We start from the raw sequence: 20129 nt of genomic DNA on the forward strand, positions 1-20129 counted from the left end.
TGTGAACCATACCTACAGTGCTACTGTATCTAGATGGGGGAGAGAACTAGTGCACAATTAGCCCTAGAGCAACCTTGCCTTGCAGGACCACCATTGCTCTTATACTGATTTCAGACCCAGCTGTGTTGCTTCTGCTGCTGCAAGGTCTTGGAGGCCAGGGTCCAGCGCTCTAGCCACTGCTGCAATGTGAACCCATGACGGCGCTCACCAGGCAGCACAAACTGTCCCGGTTGTTCCCACCTAGAAAGAGAAGACAGGGATGAGTGGCCAACAAGGGGAGGCTTTGCAGAAAATGCTTTCAAGGTACAAGAACCTTTTTTTCCTTACCCCCCCCCCCCCCCCCCCCCCCCCCCCCCATCAAGGTCCCCCCTCACAACATCAGTGGCTATTAAACTCTTTAAAGAACCCCCTTTTATGGCAGAGCAGGAAAATGAACTGGGGTCTCTCTACTCCTTCTTTCTGGATACTTACAACTACCACACCATGTTGGCTCTTGTCCCTGTTCTCTGCCCTCTACTCACCAGGCATCCACAATGGCCTGCACCTCTTTCCAGTGTTCGATATGACTTCTGCACTGATCTGTCACTCGCTGGATCCGAGGCAGGAGCTCGCGAGCCTGCTCCTGATCATGGGTCTGCACCTCTTGCACTAAGGCTAGGGCAGGAGAGGGGGTCATGTTATTAAAGTAATGAATGGGAATTGGGATGTACGAACTGATTTGACCACACTGGATTTTTTACACTTAAGATTCACATCCCAAACATTTTCCAGTCAACAAACTTTGGTTGTTTTAGAAAACATAGTATGAAAGAAATTCTATGGACTGCTACCAAATTTTTGTTTTATTCAGATCATATGCAAAATCATCCGCATCCACCTGAGCAATGTTGGGTGAATTTCTAGTAAGTAATAAATACAGTAGAGACATGAACACTGTTGATTCTTTTATTTTACATCTTCGGTGTTAGATTTTATGGCTTTACTTGTATCCCTTTCTCTGTTTACAGGTATCAAGGGAAGATAATTTTGTACATCTGCAACCAAGAGCCTCTACAGACTGGCATTATACGTCAGCATCACACTGCGTGCCCAAATGTATGGCAGGGGGGCATCACAGCACTCCATTGGCACTGAGTTTACATATGCTGTGCCAAAGGAGCACTGAAAAGCCACTGCCATGGTGGCTAGGCCGCCCTTTCCGTGGTGTGAAAAGGAGCCGCTCTTTGAGGCTTCTTTTTGTGCCACGAAAAGGCCAGATCGGGGCTGAGGCACGGCGCCGATCCAGTGAGGAAAGGGGCGTCTGCAAGCCGCTACAAACCAATAAGCAAAACGTAAAGTGTACTCTTGAGGATTTGCCAACAATATGGCAAATATTTATAGAAAATTTTCTGTAATTTTTTCCAGTGACTTAATTTGGTATATTTGACTTAGATTTACCCAGTAAAGCTTTTTAGCGTTCCAACAGCCTATATGTATTTGAATTGCAATAGCTGATTCAGAAAAAAACATACAGACTCCTTGATACGGATTGAACATTATTTTTCCAATTTCAAATCTTTGTCAATAGTATTTTTCCAGAATGTTTGTCTTTACATCTTTACAGCAACATTTACAACCTTTAAATTTCTTTTAATTTAAGGAAGAAAGGCAGTTAAAATGTTGACACAACAATTTTACACACCCGCTGGACTTCATGATATGCTATAGTTACCAAATCACACACTAGAAAATAATTTACACTGCCTGGTTCAGTATTAGAACAAACTGGCTGAATACAGTGGTCCTTCCACATTCGCTGGGATTAGCGGTGAGGACCCCTGTGGATGTAGAATAACCACAAATAAAAAAACACTAGAAAACTTCCAGCAGAAGGAGGACTTAGAAATTTCTAGAATGGACATATTAATAAAACCACAAACATTCAGATACACAGAAGTCAAAGCTGCAAATGTGGAGGGCCAACTGTTCTCTATTGGGATCCATTCACTTTTACTTATGACTTTTATGAAAACAATGATTTGTTTGTTGCATGCATAGAAATATTAAGCACTAGAAATTTCCTTTCTGACATCACTGGACTTTGATGGCTCCATGAAGGATGGGACCAGACTGAACAAAGCTAACACAAGAGAGGCAACATACCTTGCACATTGGGTTCTGGGGCCTCTTCCAGCTGGTGCTGCAGGCTTCCCAATGCTCTCTGTTTGGAACTCAGTTGTGCACGAAGGCCAAGGAGCATCTTCTTCAGGTCCACCATGTGGAGAAGCAGCTGCTCAGGGGCCTGGAGAGAGAAAAATAAAGCAAAGGCTGGATGAGAGAAAGAGCACTAACTTTTGCATCTGAAGGTGGAGACTTCTGCCTTCTTGCTATTTTGACTAAAAACTCCCATCAGCCCCACCCAGCATGGAAGATCCAAAACATCTGAAGAACCAAATGTTCCCTACCCTTGATCTGTATCAGGGTGGGCAAGCTCTAGGGAACATTTCCAAGACTCTCTGGAGGCCAGCTCAGCAAACCTCTGCAAAGCCAGAAGCATCCAAAACTCACTTCTAGTCTGAAAAAGCCAATTTCAATTGATGGGGAATAGGTGGAACAAATTTTTTTGTTTCTAGAACAAGGTTGGGGAAGGGCACACTTTGCTCTTGTAAACCAACATCTGAAAGATGTTGCTCATTATTTGGCTGCAGCTCTTCAGGATCCCTAATTTAAATTGGAACCACATCTCTGTGAGTTCTGCTTGCACAGGTCTGCACTAAGATGCAATCGATGATGTGGATGTATTTGAAACATGTTCAAGGCATGCAGAGTTTTATCATGGTTTATTTCCTATGTATCTGAGGATGTAGGCTCAAGTCTATGAAAGCTCATGCTACCAATTTCTTTCTTTCAGTTAGTCTCCAAGGTGCTAGAAGATTCCTTTGCATACCGACTTTCCAGATTAACACAGCTATGTCTTTGAATTTAAATGGAATTGGTTTGGTGTCAACTTATAACCTCCTTCATGTGTCTACCACCCAGCAGTGTGATTCAGCTCCATGTGCTACATCTGCTTTTTCTGGATGCACCCCAAAGGAGGGAGATACGCACCTTGTAAAGGGGGAAGGCAGCTCCACTACACACATTGAGAAAGGCTCGGTACTCAGCTGGTGCTATACGGCTCAGGCGGTGGATAGAAAGCTCATGGGCAGGGATACACTTAGAACTGGAAGATGCAGTAAGAAAGAAAGGCTTTCATATTTGTGTCTTAAAAATCAAAGTTCCATGGAGATTATATATTTTGCTCCCAATGCCCATACATTTCAAGTTGCCACCAACTGTGCACCACTCTGACCAAAACCAAAGACTTTCACAGTAAATATAAAAGTAAACTGTTCAGTATGAAGGCAATCCTGGATAGACTGGATGGCCCTTGAGGTGTCTTCCAACTCTCTGATTCTATGATGCTATAAGCCAAATTCTGCAGCAAGAAAAGCCAAATTCTGAGACTAGCATCAATTATGCATATTGTTCACATTTACATATAATTCTACTACCATCATGCTTTTTTCTAATTTATTCTGATTTTGCTTATATCAGGACACTAAACCCATCCCCCTTGCACACTAACCATTATTTCATCCTCTCCTTTCCAAGAGTTCAGATGACATTAACAAATTATGCACTATCCAGGATAACTTGGGTTTTTCAAACATGAGAAGCTTTGGAAATTTACTCTCACCTATAGCAGTGGTACTCAAAGTAGTGGTCCCTAAGCTATTAGCTACCAATCCCCAGCACATTTTCAGGAAAGAAACAAACAATTGTACCCAGTGGGCAGAAATGTAATGCCAGTCCTTGGGGAAAAATTCTCAGTCTCCCACACCAAAGAAGTTTGAGAAGCACTGACCTACATGACCTTGGGTTTGCCCAGACCATAACATTGGTCACATAGCGAGAGGAGCTTGGGAAGTACCTACCCAGGGAGCTTGCGGCGCAACAAGCAAGGCAAGGCGATGGACCGAAACTGCCGGACCTCCTGATCCACCCAGTTGTTAAGTTTCTGTGTTTCTAATTCCACCTGATGTGCCCGGGGAAGCAGTTTCTTCTCTATGAAGTCCTGGATCTAATAGAGAGAGGCATTCAAGTCAACATGACCCCAAAGGGAACAAAGAAACACAGAATCTATTTCCAGGAATAGGAAGTGGCAATCCCTATATCTTCACTTTGAAAAAAACTAAAATGGTTCCTAGTTTTCTATGCTGAAGAATTTTACTTGTGTTAGAAAATATTCTGGCAGGATAGTTCATCAGATAAGAGTGTAGCTTCTTTATTATCTTCCACTAATAGTTATTACTTATCACTTTTTTTTTGCTACTTCATTTCCTGTTATCTTTGTGCTGAGACCTCCCAAAGGCTGCCAAAATGACCTTTAAAAGCAGACGTGAACATAGTGCAGACCTCCAGGTATTGTTAAACTCTAGTTCTCATCAGCCACAGCCAGTATACACAGTAATGATGAATGCAAGGTGCTGCAGTCTAAGATCATTGGAGGACAACACTTTGCTCACCCCTGTTTTAAATTCACTAGCAAGGAAAAAAGAATTATACCAACATGAGAGATGCTAGTATTATAACAAAGTTTCAGAAGCAGTGGTCACAAATGCTGGGCTATTGTGGCTTTCACTGTGGCTCATCCAGATGTGTATTATCACCTGTGAGGTTGAACACATGTAGCCTAATGCATACCGGAAAAGGACTTAAAGAGACTAATGCATGGATAAGGTCCCAGATTTAATCCTTGGCACATTCAGTTTTATTTATATACATAAAAATGTCCATTCAGCAGGTGATGGGAAATGTCAGAGAACCTGGACTGTGGATGTCAGCCAACAGGTGGATGGACAAGTCATCTAAGCTGGTAAAAGACAGCTTCTTTCATTCATGTGTATTCGCTGGGCATCGGCCGCCACCTGCCTGTCATGGGTTTACTGGCTTCTATAGTATAACCAGACAAGCGCACAGCAAAATTCCCCAATAAGATGCTCACTCATTTGTTGTTGTTGTGTTCTTTCAAGTTGTTTCCAATTTAAGGTGAACCTAACACAGGAATGTCTGGGGCTGAGAGTGTGTGACTCACCTCAGGTTTTCCATGGTCAAGTAGGTAATTTGAACCCCGATCCCTAGTCTCAAACCTCTACACCTCACTGACTGACCAATGTAACACACGCTAGTTATAGAACAGCTTCAGAAGCAGTGGTCTGAATGCTGGGGCACTGCAAGTTTCATTTGTTAATTACTTTGTTAATCACATTTTTATCTCAGTGTGCTCAGGATGCCATTAACAACTTCACTGCTCCATACCCTTATCCTCATGACAGCCCAATGAAGCAAGTCTGAAAAACCTTTTTTCCCTTTACCCAAAGCCCTTCTTCACTTCCTTTATCAGCCACAGTCCTCTTCTCCAAGGAACAGATTTAGGTTCATCACCATCCCATCCAATAAATAAACACACAAAGCAAAGGGAACGTCTCACCTCAGCCTGGTCCTTGCGGAGCTGGGATTTAACGTAAGAGGTGCCCCTGATGAGCAGTCGAATGTGCTGCTGTTTCTCATTCTGTGAGAGGGAATGCAGCAAAACAGAATCACAGAACTGAAAAGATCTCCTTGGAAGCCATCTAGTTTAACCTCCACTCAGTTTAAGGATCTTGCAATCACAGTGTCCATGACAGATAGCCATCCATCTTCTGTTTAAACATCCCCATAATAACTTCAAATAAACAAGTTTCTTTAACATCCTTTCCTGTAATACACGGTATGCTATAGTTCTAACTGTATCTATAGCTGGAGAAAGAAGATTTTCTACAACCTAAACAGTGACTGCATTGAGGATTACAAAACTTAATACTACTGCCTACTAGATCCTAAGTGACTATTTTATCCAGTGCAGCCAGCTAAAATTGAATCTTAGCCTAAATTCAATTGCTAGTTGTAATTTGAGTCAATATTTATGCAATCCCAGTGATTCAATAGGAACTATTCTCAAAACTGGATTTAGGCCCAGCTTTGCTTGTAAAAGAATATTCCTTTATCCATCTGCTATATACCACCTAAGAAATCCTTGTGCTTAATTTCAATTCTGCAGGGCAGGAATCTGAATTCCTAAAAACTTTGTATTTACAGAGAAGGGGAATTGTCTTAATCCCAGCAAATATGCAATACCTACATACCTCTCAGTGACTCATCAAGATTAACTATAAACCTCAATGGTTCATAAGCAATGATTTTCAGCTTTTTGATCATCAGGATGTTTTGCACTTCGTTCAGGACTCAGAATCCCTGGCCAGCATGGTCTAGAGTAAGGGATTCTGTGAGCTAAAGTCCAAAACAACTGGAGGATAAAAGCTGAGAAGCACTGCCTTGAAATATCCAGCCAAGATTGTTGGACTTCCAAGTCTCCTTCTTCCTTCCCTATGTTTTACTACCTTGCCTTGCAGTTGATCCTAATGAAAGTATTGTCTGCCTTTGGGTTTGACTTTGGCCAGGTACGTATGGGCTTTTGTGAGACCTTCGTCATGTGCTATGGTTGCCTGGGGGCGGCGCCCCCACACTCCCTGCAACCCTAGCACGTGACGAGGGGGTAACAATGGCAGCACCTGTATACATAGGTGCCACCATTGTTACGTAAGCGCTGCACATCATCCGCATGGTGCCGCACAACGCTTACATAACCAATGCGCCAGCGGCGCATGTTACGCTGTCGTCACCGCTTGAGAAGAACCCGCTTTTTGTGGGTTCTTTTTCTGCTGGCGGGAAGCCGCGCAGTTTGGGTGGTCTGTACCACACCATAGTTTTAGTCTTATGGCGCAACATGACCACCTTTGTTTTTAAAGTTCTTACTGCACACTTGAAAGGGAAGTAGTGTACTTCCTTTGAATTCCCAAGGAAATATGAGCTTAAAGAAAGATTTAAACACCCTGCCCAAGGACCATATGCACTTTGATCCCACCATTAGGTTTCACTGGATCCAAAATGAAACCCAGTCCCTGCACCTCTGCCTGAAAGACTTATCCCTCCTTTCCAAACACCTACCACTAGGTGCCGGAAGTCCAGGATACGCTGGCGTTTTGCCTGCAAACCCTGGAGCTCTGCATGTCGGGTCATCACCACCTCTTCCAGTTCTCGGCAGCCATGCTGTAGGCCATCTCTATACCCCCTGAGTCTGACAGCCCGGAGCTCCAGCTCAAACACAGCTCTGCATTGAAGGGGCAATATGGTGAGGGAGGGGTAGGGATGGGAGGAAAGGAAAGGAAAAAAAATCCCTGCCAGGACATATCTGACTAACATTGCCATATTTTTTTTATCCTGGATGATTCTTAACATCTTTGCCTGATGAAGAAGCTAGTGGAGCTTCAAAAGCTTGCAACATGTATTTTGTGCATTCTGGTTGTCCCATTAAAGGTATCACTGTTTTGCAGATTTTGCGGTTTTTGAATGTTATCAAATATTGTTTTCAGGACAGCTTTGCAATATGGTCAGATGTTAAAAAGTCTACAAGGCATTACAAGCTATCCTGGTTTCAGCACAGCAGAAGAAACATGGTTATGCATAAAGTGTCTTATTTATTCACTGGCATCTGAAGATGCCAGCCACAGATGCTGGCGAAACGTCAAGAAGAAAATTTTCTAGAACATGGCCACATAGCCCGAAAAACCCACAAAAAACCATGGATGCCAGCCATGAAAGTCTTCGACTTCATATTCACAGAATGTTTACACTGTTTGTTTATGGCCAGTACTAGTAAGTTAAGTGTCTTTTTCTGCATCTAATTTTGTTCTGTTCTCATTCCTTACTATGTACACTATGCATATACACATTAAGCTTTAAGATTATACTAAATGAATCTGAAGAAGTAGATTGCAATCCATGGAAGCTCATACTAAAATGAAAAGTGTGCAGGGAAAAAAGTTTTCAAGGTGCTTTGTTGTTATGTGCTTTTAAGTCTACTCTGTGTTAGCCCGGTCATATGGCTATCTTAGCAAGATTTATTCAAAGGTTTGCCATTGCCTGAGACTTAGTAGGGAAACAGACCGGCACTAAGGACCACACACCATGGTCCCAAGGGCACCCAAATTGGAGTGGAAAAAACCCGCTCCTTTTTGGGCTGGGTTTCCACAGCTCAGGCAAAGCTTTGGCGCATGTTCCATGCGTCTTGAGGGCATGGGTCATCTAATTGTCATGCCCCCAAGCCTTGCAAAAGCCGACTTTTTTGTCCCGTCTGTTTGGGCCCTAAGAGAATATGACTTGCCAGACATCATCCAGTGGACTTCCATGGCTAAGCAATAATTCAAACCCTGGTGTCCTGGAGTCCCAGTCCAACAGTCAAATCACTACACAACAATGGCATTTTAAAGGTACCACAAGGATTTTTGTGATACTATCTTCACTGTTCCATGTACAGCGCAACCATCTTCTAATGCACATATGTATATAATATGTATTTATACACAAACACAGAAATACACATGTAGGCAGGCATTCTGTTGGGGAATTACAATGGCGTGAGTTGAACATACACCAACCACACAATGACCAACATCTACCTCCCAACCTGCCGTGTAAGCAGCACAGTCTTTCCCCAGTCATTTTCATGTTGTCAGAGAGCAGGGGAACTGGCAAGGATGCATCCAGCTATTTTCTTGTAACTGGATGTGCCACAAGGATATCATCTACAGATGGCCTCTGGAGGTCCCTGAACATGCCTACTGCAGCATGTTGAGCTACAGGAAAATAGCTAGGTGCACCCCTGCTGATCCCTGCACTCTCTCACAAAATGGAAACAGCTATGTTTGCTGTGGGAGAGCTGCACTGCTTACAAGGTAGGTTTTGCAGGGAGCTGCAGCGAAGAAACAAATCATGAAAAGCATGTAATGGGATACACAGGAAAAAAGGGAGCTTCGTAGATGGTCTCTTCTTCTTCGGGGTTGGGGGAGTTACTTATTTTAGGTTTGTTTTATAGTGTCCCATGTCTTTTTCCTTGCCTGCCATCTATCCAGCTGGGGCAACTTACCTGGCTAAGATGGAATGCTCTGAGCCATCAGAAAGCAGGCGATGCATCTCTTGGACAACAGGTTCCAACTGTGCCAACAGCTTCTTTTCCTGGGCACGCAGTCGGATTTGCTCCACACATAGCATCTCACATTTGCTCCAGCCCTCCTGCCACCAGGGGAAAACAAGAGAAAGGAAAGTGGAATTATGACGTCCACTTCCCCTCTGGCACAAAAAACTAGAAGGAACTACTTCAAGCACGGATTTCGGAATTAGGTTTTCGACTAAAGTATTACATTTTCAGTATAGGTTTTTCCAAGATTCCCTTTGGCCAATTGTGGGTAACCAGGAATTGGATAGGGTGGAGTTTTTTTGCAATCCCCAATGCATTTTCCGCTATCTAATTTTGGTTGTACGGCTGATGAAATCCCTTCAGAATTTACTTTGAAAAGAAGGCACACAGGTAAACCTGAGCATTTAAGACCCTTTGAGTGCCTTGTTTTCAAAGGAAATTGAAAGGGATTGAGTGGGTTGCTATTAGTCCAACATTGTCAAAATGCCCCAATACAATGCACCTGGATATTTAAATTCCAAAACCATCAATATATGTAAGCAATCACTTAATGAAAGAAACCTGCAAATGACAGATGAACACATACTTATGAACTGGCTTTCTGTCCCACCCTTATTACATCTAGAAATGGGGCAGTGACAAAATTCCTCACCTGAATGAGGCCTCGGATAGGAGGCAGGTCATCTGCTGGGTCTGAAACATCCTCTAAGTGGCCACTGTTGTAGCGAAACCTGTGTGAAGTAAAGAATGGTCAGAAATGTGGACTGCTCTCCTCTAACATGACTCCAATAAAGCTAAGACTTCTTTCAGATTTGAAGTGATACCTGATATGGCCCCTCCTACATTAGTAGTAGTAAAAGAGAAAGACCATATTACAGATGGATTGATTCAATAAAGGAAACATGGCAGGCTTCAATAAAAGAAGCTACCGAAATAAATTTCAAGACTGAAGCAGAGCTGTTGATGATGTCATTGAGGTCTCTCATTCATATGGTAACCATAGGTTTGATGGCATTTAGCTATCACCAACAATAAGTACTGTTGGGTTACCTGGTGTATTCATAAGGGCTAGATTGCTGAAGCCAGTTAAAAGCTTCTTGGAATGCACTGGAGTGATGCCACATTAGATGCATGCTAGGGCACTGTGGAAAATTTAAATAGTTGACCCCAACCCAGTGCTCACTGGAGTGCTGGAAAAAGGAGGAGCAGGGGAGGAAGCAAAGCACATCTTTGTCATAGAATCATAGAGCTGGAAGAGACCTCAAAGCCCATGCAGTCCAACCCCTTGCCATGGAGGAATACATGATCAAAGCACTCCCAACTGATCACCATCCAGTCTCTGTTTAAAAGCCTCTGAAGAAGGAGACTCCACTACAGCCCAAAGTAGTGTATTTCACTGTCCAACGGCTCTTACTAATCATGGGAAGGTAAAGAACCAACATCATCCCTCTGACCTTGGGACAGGACCTACTTGAGTGCTTCCACATCATGAGGGATGTTGATGCGGTTGGTAAGCTCCTGCAACTGCTGTGTGCTCTGAAGGGCCAGGTGCTCCAAGGCAGAAAGGATGTGGGCTGGTGGGTGGCAGCCAGAAACTCTCTGCAGGGAAATAAAGAATGATAACAAGAACAGGCCCAAGAAAAAAAAATCATTTATTTATTGGATTTATATCCCATCTTAGCCTACAACTTCCCAAAGCTCCAGTTAGCATGGCAACTTGTAAGAGATTCTGAGAAATTGCAGACAGAAACACCTGGAAAGCTATAACTTTCTGTTATGTTTCAGGATTTATAATGTCATTAGTGCCTCTATACAGCACAATATAGAGGTGGGGACTACTTTTCAGCCCATGCCCCAGTGGTAGGTGACACTGGCTTGTTGTCAGCTCCCCAACAATGTCATGTTACCTCTGCTTTATGTTTAGGGTAATTTTCAGCCCTTTAAGCATTTGGGGGTGGTCTAGGAACTAGATGTCACCTATGGAAGTGACTTAAGAGGACTGCAAAATAGGGGATCGGGATGCACTTTCCCCATTCTTACTGTACGTTATGGAATATGCTCAACCAAATACAGAGTGAGTGACTCACAGGTCTGGCTTAGAGCCTATTTACATTTGGTGAAGACTGGCTAAGAGGGGCAGGTGCTCTTTTGGAATGAGGAGGGATGAAGGAAGATGGCAGAGGTTTTGAAGACAATCGTTGGACAGAAACGAAACTGGTGTTTGGGTGAGACATGAGAATCATGAGATTCTGTGTATGTACAGGGAAAACAGTATTTATGTGGTTACTGCTTGGTATCATAGTATTGATGACAGAAGATAACAGTGACCAAATGTGAACATTCTGGAGCATAGGGTAAGAAGCTGAGTATAATCGTAAACTGAAATTCAAAAATTATCTTTTTTATTAATTACAGTTACACCCACTTTTCACTTTTGCAAAAGAGAACGTAAAAGATAGCAGAAGTGGGAATCATAGGCTCTTCCAGGTGTTGCTTGACTGCATCTCCTAGCATTCTTCACCACTGGCTATGATGGTGAAGGCTGATGGGACTTGCAGACACACACCTAGAGGATATATGATTCCCAGCCCTGTTACATATTACTGAGCCTGGGAATTAGCTCTTCTAAAGATGATAGTGCCAGCAGTACCCTGAAAATCATATGATAAGGTCTTTGTACCTATTTGTGGGGCAAGAGAAGGTCTAGGGTGGACTCATCTTAGTCCTCTATCCCAGGCTTACAAAGCAGCATCTTCCTTACCTCCACAATGTTCAGCCAGCGCTGGTAGGAACTGTCCAACTGGTCCTCACTCATCCCACTGCTAAGAGAAACAGAGAAAGAGGAACAACTGAAGCTCCAAAGTGGAGGACTAGCTGAATGCAATGATCAACCCATTAAAAAAAGAAAGAAAACCGCAAGTAAAAAAGGCTGTGAAATGGACAGAGAATGCATAAAAACAAGAATATTGTGCTAGGCTGCTTTTAAACTTGCATGGCTATTGTTCTTCCAGATTGTTTCCCACTGTTAATCCATGTGCTTGAAATAACAAACAATGCCAGCAAAACTTTTATATACTGCCTTTATGACCACAGTTCCCAGAATCCCCAGTCAGCACGATTTGCTCTGGCTTCACAATTTTACCTGGCATTGGGACAAGGGGGCAGAGAACTTCTCTTCTCCTATAAAAAACCCATTGCATCCAATCAAGAACAAAGCCTTTCTCCTTTGACAGGACTTTGAAGTTCTACCTGGAGTTGTAGTCTAAAACAAGCAGCTTTCCCAGGCTCTGGGAGAAAGCTACAATGCAACATCACTTATGGTGAGCATATAAAAGGATGCTCCAGAAAGATGGGAAGTGGTCCTTACGGAAGGTTCCCAGATATACTTCGCTCAAAGAGGGTCTTCAGGAACTGGAAACGAAGCTGACAGGCTTCTTGAACATCATGCTGGAGAGAAACAGAAAACACGACTTTGCTCACATGTTCCTACTTTTGAGGAACATGTAGATGGTAAAGATACTAATGGAATGCTCCTCCCAGCTGTGTAACCAAATGATGAGAGGTCATAGAAGTTGCAATCCAATATATGGAGGGTCATGCATTTACTTTATCTGCTTTAACACCATATTCAGGGACACACTTGGGCCACACACTACATTCATGTGCAGCACCAGTCAACCACTGCATTGTATCAGTGGAAAAGCTACCCAACACTCTCTAGCAGCTAGATATTGTTAAGGGAGAAAGAAACTGTGACAAGTAAAGCACCTGGACACCTTGAGCTAGTTTCCTGTCCCCACAAAACATGTTATTTCTTCAAGAAGTTACACCCCAAAAGGAGAATTCTACACAACAGTCTCAAAAATACAACTCTCTAATAGAATTCTGTTATCATTTCACTACATTTACTATGGGTTTTGATTGCTGCTCTGGAAGCACTTTAGCATTGAAAGGCTGGTTGCAAATGCATGTAATAACAAATAGTTTTAAGTGTTTGGGAGCTATGGGTCAGTTCCTCTAGTACTGTACTTACCCATGAGTATACAATTGCCAGAAGCCACTCTCAAAGCTAGTGTGTAGTAAGTAGAGCAATGATGAACATCTCCGGCTCAAAAGATGTTTTTGGCCTAAAAACCCCATCAGGCCCAGCCAGAATAGCCAATGGCAAAGGATTATGGGACTTCTACTCCAAGAACTTGTGAAGAGCCACAACTACCAATCCCCGAATTAAAATGATGGGCTGGGTCCTGGGAGATTATAGCTTTTGTCCGCAACGAGACCTGAAACTCACTGAGTGACTTAGACCATTCATTTTCTTAGTCTGATCTACTTAACAAGGTTGTTGTGAGAACAAAATGGGGAGGAGAACCATGTGTGCCACCTTGAGCACATTGAAGGAAAAGCAAGAAATAAATGTACTTAATGTACAGTACTTTGCCCTTTTTCCTGTGAGCAACCAACTAGCTCTTACCAGAACTTCTGGTTTCAAACTGGGCAATCCAGATGTTGACGTCTTACCCAAGATCACTGCTGTCCGGGACTTACTGTCAAGAAAAACACATGAAGGTTTCATTAGAAATGAAGGACCAGATCTCAGAGCAGAGTATTCAATGCATATCTCCAAACAGAGTCAGAGGCTGTGGGGATGGTTTGCTGTAGAGCTACTGTCCCTTGCTTCCTCAAATGAAATGACACAGTAAGTGAAGTCATTCCTAATTCTCCTTTTCAACAAATACTTATTTTTCTCACTTCCTACAAGGAAAAAGAGCCAGGAAATTGGGGCTGTACCTTTCCATCTCCTCCAGTTGTTCAAGACGCCCTCTAATTTGCGTTGCTTTTCTGTGCAACTGTTGACGCTCTGCCATGACCCGGGTTGAGTAGGCCTTCAGAAGCAAGGTGCGGCGCTTAGCATCACGGATCTCCTCCTGGGCTGTCTCCAGAGTCACCTCTGAAACCAGAGCAGAAAGAAACCAGAATGTATCACATATTGAGCTCTGCATACTCTGCAGCTTTGGGACTACCACAAAAGTGTCTGACCTGCTATTAGATGTTTGCTCTGACATCCCTTTTTCAATGGCAAGCATATATTCTTTGAATGCTGAACAAAAATGTTGATTCAGAAAGCAAAGCAATGCCTGCTCAAATTTTTGGAGTGACCAGAATCAGTCTATAGCCTGCAAGAGGCTGGAGATGGTGCACCAAGGCACTAAAGAGTTGTGGTATCCATGAACATGTATCTGTACTACTTTACTGACTGCAAGTAAGCTTTTAACAAAGTACAACTTGGAAAACAGTTGCACTTATTGTTCTACAAAAAAATGAAGAAGAAATATTTATATAATGGGCAGCTTGTATTAGCAACAAAAAGCTGCAGTGAAAGACAGGTTCAGATGACACTCCCCAAAACTGTGCCTGGAGTAATATTTTTTCTTTCTTTATTGAAATATTTATGTAACTCACCCTATATTCAAGGAGTTCATGGCAATGTACAGTAAGATCAATTTAAACAGTTTAAAACAATTTAAAGCAGTAAGATTTTAAAAAACTAGACGCAGATTAAATAATTAAATGGATAAAACAAGATAGTATAAAACCATTTAAAGCCTCCATTGTAAGCAGATCTGGAAGAAATCAACTAGGTCCTGAAGACCTAAAAGCCATGTTTTTACTTGGCTCCAGAACAGCATCAGCGTTGGCACCCTTTGGCTTTCTTTAAACGTCTTCACAGAAGCACTTGTAATATTCAACAATGAAGGAGGGCTAAAAATTGAAATTAATAAAAACTGTAAAAATTGTAAGAAACACTGACTGAAATGAGGATATCATTGTCAATGGAGACTATCAATAACATCTCATATGCACTACTTGCTGGCAATTTAGATTGCGTATAACATTTATTACTCCATATAGTCAACTCACCATCAGCCATCAGCTCCCGCTGTGCTGATTCAATGTGCAGGTCGATCTTCTGCAGCTCCTCACGCATGCGGGCAATGCCCTGAACCAGCTGCTTGCGACACTCTTTCTCCGACTCCAGGCCACTAGGCTTGCCCTAAGGGAGAGAAATATTGGATGCAATAAAACAAAACTCCATCTGGTCACTTTGGTGCTCTTGACTAGTTGCTGATGCCTAAACCCCTACATCTCACATTCAGAGCACAATGCTCCGCATGTAGAGTTCCATTCCCCCTTTCGGATCTGTCAACCTCTGTAGGCGAATGCTATGGCCACTGAAAAGGAAGGGAAGGATGTGATGGAGCAGTAGGAACTGCCCCCTGTTTGCATTGCAGTTTCTAGAAACTATTCCCCCTCAACATTAGGAAGAACTTCCTGATGGCAAGAGCTGTACAACAATGGAACATGCAGCTTCAGAGTGTGGTGGACTCTCCTTCTTTGGAGGTTTTCAACAGAGGCTGGATAGCCATCTGTCAGGGTGTTTTTATTGTGTATTCCTGTATGATAGGGGATTGGACTGGATGGCCCTTGTGGTCTCTTACAACTATATAATTCTATGATTCTAAGATTATAATGCTCAGTAAAGCGAAATGCAAAAGGGAAAGAGGACGATTGACTAAAGGTGGATAAAGGAAGTCCCTGGATTTGCAAGACCTGAGCAGGACTACTGATGATTGAAGCTCACGGAGGTCTCTAAAACATAGGGTTACCATAGATGGAAGCTTACTTGACAGCAAACATTAACAAGAAAAAAATGAAGCTAACAGGATTCTAGCTAATGTCTAGAAAAAAATCCCTCTGGAACATGCAATGTGGAATACGGGAAGCTACTTCACACAATGTCCAAGCACTGGGTTTATCTAGATCAATACTATCTAAACCATGGGTGGCGATCATGTGTCTTTCAGACGCTGCTGGATCACTACTCCCAGCATTCACCATTGACTTTGCTGTCTAAGACTGTGGAGAGTTGTAGTCCAACAACATTTAGAGGCAATATGGTTTCTATTCCTGGTCTATACTGCATGGTAGGGCTTTCCAGTCTCCCCCCACCCGCCTCCCCGAGCAAGTCCATTCTACATTAAGAATCATTGTCTTAAATCCAGTAGTCAGGAACTGCAGGGATTATTGGGACTTCAGTGTGCATCATCTCTGTCCAGCCCAGCTAGAGGTCAGAGATGAAGCAAGTCAGGCTCCAATAAGAGCTGGAAAGCCACATGTTCTCCAACTCATCCCAGAATGGTAGTGTATTGTCCGCTCTCTCACCTCAGCCTCCTCCATCTGTTGATACCTAAACAAGGCATGCTCAGGTTAAGGAAGCAACTTCTCATCTGCATTTTAATAATTGCATGAGCCTATCACAACCTGGTTCTCTCCAGAAATCTTAGACCAGCAAGCCAGGCCTACTTTGCACTAGATTAAATTAGTCTTATTTTGCTAAGAATTTTTTCAAATTTGGTCTCCCATTTTAAACACAGAACTGTTTAGCTTACTCAATGAAACTAATGTTAGTAATCTGAACCATTTTTATTGTGTACTTATGCTTCACAACCATTTTTTTAAAGTCACAATGCTTCTCCCAGAAAAGGATACCACAACAAGTTCCCTCGGATCTTCTTTACGTTGCTGCAACATAAGAAAAGGGAAAAGGAGGATGATAAGCCAAACAGGAGTGAGAAACAGATAATGATAAACTAAAACCTAACCCAAGATCTCCCTCCCTTCAGGGCCTATTCCCACTGGGGGGAATAACCTACATCCATTTCAGGGTCTGCCACGCTTTATTCCCTGATTCCAAATGGCCCCTCGTCCCCATTATGGAAAGGGGGCCTGTTTGGAATCGGGTGTGTGTGTGTGTGTGTGTGTGTTCCCATTGGGGAGGACAAGCAGCCATCCCTTTCTTTCTTCCTCTCCCCTTTCCTACCTTGGGGAAACAGCGGAGGCTGTCTGGGAGGACGGAAGGTCCCCTTCTCCACTGCCACACTTAGATTGGGTGATCCAAGGGTGGCAGTGGCCCCAGAGGGACCCCCTTGAGTCTCTCTCTCCACTACCACCCTTAGATTGAGCAATCCAAGAGTGGCAGTGGCCCCAGAGAGACCCCCTTGAGTCACCCTCTCCGCTACCACCCTTAAAGCAGGTGATCCAAGGGTGGCAGTGGCCCCAGAGGTACCCCCTTGAGTCCCCCTCTCTGCAACCACCCTTAGATTGGGCGATCCAAGGGTGACAGTAGCCTCAGAGGGATCCCATGGGTCTTCCTCTCCACTTCCACCCTTGGATCACTGCCTCCTCTTCCTCTTCCTCCTCTCCTCCCTTTCTCCGCTGGCCTGCCTGCCTGCCTACCTGGGTGTTGGTGGCTGGGGCCCAGCAACAGCGGCAGCCCTCCCCTCTGGTCCTCTTTCTCCTCCATCCAGACCTTTCCCCATGGCCCGGCCTCCTTTTCCTTCTCTGCCCCATAGACCTACCTTACAAGGAGACTGAGACTGAAGGAGAGAGGCAGCAGGCCAGAGGACATGTGTGCCTCCATCCTCCCAGCCTGCCTCTGGGCCCCCGCAAAGGAGGAGAGAGAGGCAGGCCAGGAGTACGGAGGTACGCACGTGCTTCCTCCATCCTCCTTCCTCCATCCCTGCTGACTCTCTCCTTCTGCCCCGGCCTCCTTGTAAGGTAGGCCTACATGGCAGAGAAGGAGAAGGAGCTCGGGCAGCAAAGAATGGTCTGGATGGAGGAAGAGGAGGGCCAGAATTGGTGTCAAGAAACCTCGGGGGTTTGGGGTTTACCCTGCATTTTCCCCTTTGAAATCGACCTGATAAGGATCAGGATTGATTTCAAATAGGAACTAGAGTCACATACCTCAAATCCTGCTGCGATTTACATCTTGTTGGGAATGAAGCCTTAATCACGTCCCTTCAGGTACTTACCTCTGGTGATGAACGTGGCGGATGACGTACTTCCAGATCTCAGCGCATTGACCTGAGCACATCCTGGAAGAAAAGGAAGCAACTGTCTGTCAGAATAAAGAGAACCTGCCTCTTCTGAAGCGCTGAAAGGTACTAGGAAAGGGGAAAGGAACAACAAGCCAAGTCCAGTAGAAGCAAGGGACCTCAAAGCCTGAATATTAACTGCCCTCCAAGTACGACAAAAGGTTGTGCCATGAACAAACTTGGACAAATGTCAAAATAAACAGGACAAGAACCAAATAAAAATGAAAAAGCAAAGAAAAATGAAGGTGAAAGTACATAAAATTTAACATAATCACTGGGAAATATTTGTCTATAGGGAGTTATAGGGGAATATTTGTCTATAGGAAATTATAGGGGAATATTTGTCTATAGGGAGTTATAGGGGAATACTTGTCTATAGGGAATTATAGGGTAATATTTGTCTATAGGGAGTTATAGGGGAATACTTGTCTCTAGAGAATCAATGGGAAATACTTGTCTATAGGGAGTTATAGGGGAATACTTTGGTCATATAGAGAATCAATGGGAAATCTGTCTATAGGGAGTTATAGGGGAATACTTGTCTATAGGGAATCAATGGGAAATACTGTGGGAGTTATAGGGGAATTCTTGCCCTTAGGGAATCATAGGAGAATACTCCCCATAGCTAACCATTGGGAAATACTTGTCTATAGGGAATCATAGGGGAATACTTGTCCATTGAGATGAACAGGAGACTGCTTGCCCATAGGGAGACGTGACTTACCCAATGTGTCCCTATGGACAAGCATGGTTTCCCTGTGAGCAAGTTCTGTCATTCGTTTTAGCCCCTCCCCTTTTAAAATTTCTATCCGCCGCCTTGAGTCCTTATATCGGGAGAAAGGCGGCATATAGACTAATAATGATGATCATAATGATCATAACAACTGCCATGTATCTCTATGGGCCAGTATTCTCCCTGTAAGCATTCTCCTACCCTCCGCAGAAGCCCAGCGCCGAAAGCACTCGGCGTATGCTCAGAGGCACCCTTGATCCCCACCTTCGGGCGGCTCTCTCGGAGGGGATCCTTCCGGGCGGGAGCTTCATCTCCTCGGCCGCCCAGCGACGGAGCTCCTGCGCCAGAGTCAGCCCTCCGCTGCGCTCCATTCCTCCTTTCTCCTCTCGCTCGCTCGCCGCCGCCCAAAACTCGAACGCAGGCGCCTTTTTCGGACAGGCCCCGCCCCCTCCCGCAAGGCACGCTGGGAGATGTAGTTCCGCACGCTGGGAAACGCGAAGGCCTCGCTCAGGCTTCGCAAAGCCTGCTGGGACATGTAGTTTCCCTGAGTGAGGTGATGTTAAAACAAAGAGCAAGTGAATAGCATAGATCCGCCTGGGTACAATGTTTATGGTACCTCCTCCTGCTTGTAGATTAAAGCATTAAAGTTAGAGTAACTCTGCCCCTGATCCAATATAGCTACCCACTCTATTCAGGGCACATGATGTGGCTGTACTATCTGCATTATAACAGCATGCTTTGGGGTGCCTTGGCAAACCATGCATTGGTTCACTCTTAGTTGGATTTGCATTGCTTGCAGCACTCTTCAATGGGTACATTTCCAGTTGTGTAAGATCTGATGAAACCAGAGGAGCAATGAATCAGACCTGATGCTGCAAATTAATTAGAACAATGGCTTATTATGAATGCAGGAGAGATCCCAGTTTTGAAACAGGATAGAGCTGTCGTCTGCTCTCTTGTTCATCGATTGGTTGGGAGATGAATCTCAGTCAATGAAGCATGACAATTGTTGTTATTCAATCTACACATATTAAAGGCACAGATTAAGCCCCATTCTGGTTTTTTTATCTGGGCACTTTGGCAAAGCCTTGTGGGAAAGATGGGTTTGTTTCTATTTCTAGAATGCTGGATTTCTGACAAGACTGAAAATTAATGGGAAGGCCTTACTTTAGCGCAATTACATGAATGCGCATTGCATTCGAACTGGCTTCCCATTGCCCGAAAACAGCACGCCGTTGCCCAAATTTGCGTGTGGCAGTCTATCACGCAATAACGTGAAACCACGATTGCGTTCGGACTGACTTCCCATTGCCCGAAATTGCGTCTAGTGGGTTATCACGCAATAACGCTAAACCCCATGATTGCG

General features: G+C 43.9%; 1 protein-coding gene across 2 annotated transcripts; it reads right to left on the minus strand.

The window, feature by feature from the left end:
• Window positions 1-98: 98 nt before the first annotated feature.
• HAUS5 (HAUS augmin like complex subunit 5) lies at window positions 99-19190 on the minus strand. 2 transcript variants are annotated; one of them, XM_042440050.1, is made up of 19 exons: window positions 19028-19190; window positions 17968-18030; window positions 16646-16678; window positions 16319-16343; window positions 15017-15149; window positions 13886-14045; window positions 13569-13641; window positions 12465-12544; window positions 11859-11916; window positions 10569-10696; window positions 9750-9828; window positions 9047-9192; window positions 7069-7231; window positions 5513-5593; window positions 3957-4102; window positions 3088-3202; window positions 2143-2281; window positions 522-654; window positions 99-240 (listed from the first exon to the last, which is right to left on the minus strand). In XM_042440050.1, the coding sequence occupies exons 1-19, from the start codon at window positions 19132-19134 to the stop codon at window positions 111-113; spliced, it is 1992 nt and encodes a 663-aa protein (XP_042295984.1). In that variant the 5' UTR covers window positions 19135-19190; the 3' UTR covers window positions 99-110. The 2 variants fall into 2 exon arrangements, with proteins under 2 accessions (XP_042295984.1, XP_042295983.1); XM_042440049.1 differs by having other exon boundaries at window positions 11859-11919.
• Window positions 19191-20129: the final 939 nt, after the last annotated feature.

Source organism: Sceloporus undulatus, chromosome 9, assembly GCF_019175285.1.
Source record: "Sceloporus undulatus isolate JIND9_A2432 ecotype Alabama chromosome 9, SceUnd_v1.1, whole genome shotgun sequence".
Lineage (NCBI taxonomy): Eukaryota > Metazoa > Chordata > Lepidosauria > Squamata > Phrynosomatidae > Sceloporus > Sceloporus undulatus.

Coding starts and splice junctions, on each gene's coding strand:
- HAUS5 (XM_042440049.1), bottom strand. CDS start 19,134: ATGGAGCGCAGCGGAGGGCTGACTCTGGCGCAGGAGCTCCGTCGCTGG. Junction 5,594..7,068: donor TGGACTTCCGGCACCTAGTG/GTAGGTGTTTGG, acceptor TCCCTCTCACAG/AATGAGAAACAGCAGCACAT. Junction 4,103..5,512: donor TCCGCAAGGACCAGGCTGAG/GTGAGACGTTCC, acceptor TCTCTCTATTAG/ATCCAGGACTTCATAGAGAA.